This window comes from Rhizopus microsporus, assembly GCF_002708625.1.
Source record: "Rhizopus microsporus ATCC 52813 unplaced genomic scaffold scaffold_99, whole genome shotgun sequence".
NCBI classification, from domain to species: Eukaryota; Fungi; Mucoromycota; class Mucoromycetes; order Mucorales; family Rhizopodaceae; genus Rhizopus; species Rhizopus microsporus.
In genome coordinates, this window is record NW_019672014.1 from 1 (window position 1) to 1,740 (window position 1,740).

The following is a 1,740-nucleotide window of genomic DNA, read 5'->3' on the forward strand; positions in this document are numbered from 1 at the left end:
TTTTCCGTTTTCACGCAGCCCAAAAAGGATGTGCCTGAAATTTAAAGTGGCCACCATATCACGGTTCCAAAGACGACGACGAGAAATTGTACCAGCCTGGTCTCCAAACATTGTTGGTTTTTGCACCTAAATAATAAATATAAGAGTTGGATTTATAAACACAGAAACGAATCACCCTAAAAGGCCATGCCATGTTACAGTTGGTTGCTTTTCTCTCTGGAAAGGTCTTGAATTTTGAACTTTTTTGAACTTTCAAGTTCACCGCTCAGACATGTAGGACACAAGCTAGATGTTTTACACTCATCAAGAAGGTATATCTTGAACCCTTGTTTAGCTAGCATCCTTCTCATTCCAACGTCTCTAATGGGCTCGTGGAACTTGACATTTCCGGCAGACCAGTTGCCAATTATCAGGGTAGCGTCATCACCGAACTTTGTTATCAGATTCCTGGCCAGTCGTTTATCTGCTTGCTGTCCATTTATGAAGCTGGAAAGCTTCATTTTTCGAAACGGCAACAAGTTTGTTTCTACAGCAGGAATATCTACATTTGCATAATACTTAACCAAGACTGGTGTTACTGCTGCTCTTTCCTGAAGGTACTTGGCAAATTTGTCTCCATTAACTGTTGAAGATTTGCACTTTGACAATGATGCTTTGGCAGCTCTGACATCATCAGGCTTCAAGCTCTCCCGGAGCTTCTTGAATTTTCTTGACTTTGTTTCAATTGCTCTTTGATTTCATGTGTATTTGTATGTCCTCTTGTTTTATATGGTGCTTTCTTCATGCATACAATATAGCATGTCGCGCCGACCAGGATCTATCAACACACACTTGCCGACACCAGCCAATATCTCTTCTTTTTTCCAACTTTTCTACGTATTTGAAATCTTCTTCATCCACTGCTTTCGTTCTTCTACCAGCACCACCACCGCCCTTCTTCGTATCATCATTTTGTTTCAACACAGACATACCAACACCATCAGTGAACAGCATGCCTCTAAGCATCATTGTTTTTCTTTCACCCTGTGACTTCATTGCCTTTGCTGCGACATTGAGAACAGAAGCTCATACTATTTCTTTGTCCAAATGGCTGGTAACAGGGTTTTTCAAAATTTGCGTGTTTAAGATAAGCGTCGATAGTCATATAGGATGGAATGAATGTCCTCCTCAGCGGAAAGCAATTAAACGATTTTCCTTGAAGGATTTCACGCATACTTGATAGTTTGTAAAATGCTTTTAAATGCTTCAAGGTACTTACTTTGCAGTCATAATATATCGAGCCTTTCGCAAACTGATGATTAGGAGGATAAGAGCTAAACATATCATGTATCATGTCGACATCTTGGGAAGGCAGCAGGTCTTTTGGTAAATCGTTTACCTTTCCAGACGAAACATACGTTTTAACTTTGCTGCATTGTTCCACGATCGTCTTCACTATAGCCGACACTTCTTCTTCCGAGCTGCTATTCTTCTTCATTTTGTTTTTTACTGCCTTTATTCGCTCATCCTTTTTCAAGATCATGTTCAAAAGCATGCATAACTTGTCTCCAAAGTGAGGAGACGTCGTTCAGATACGCAATATTTATCTTTATTACTTCATATGAGGCTATTTGTTGAGCATACTTTAAATCCATTGGTTCATAAGAGCAATACTGAAAATACATGTCTCGATGACTGTTGACTTGGATGATATTTTTTGTTTATTTGACTTGTAACTTTGAAGAAGTGATAAAAAGACTT

General features: G+C 39.2%; 1 protein-coding gene across 1 annotated transcript; it reads right to left on the bottom strand.

Moving 5' to 3' along the window:
* Positions 1 to 59: 59 nt before the first annotated feature.
* On the bottom strand, positions 60 to 1,477 carry RHIMIDRAFT_307163 (uncharacterized protein; the record flags this gene model as incomplete). The annotated part of the gene is made up of 3 exons (XM_023614519.1): positions 60 to 729; positions 830 to 1,043; positions 1,072 to 1,477. The coding sequence occupies 3 exons, from the start codon at positions 1,475 to 1,477 to the stop codon at positions 195 to 197; spliced, it is 1,155 nt and encodes a 384-aa protein (XP_023460883.1). The 3' UTR covers positions 60 to 194.
* Positions 1,478 to 1,740: the final 263 nt, after the last annotated feature.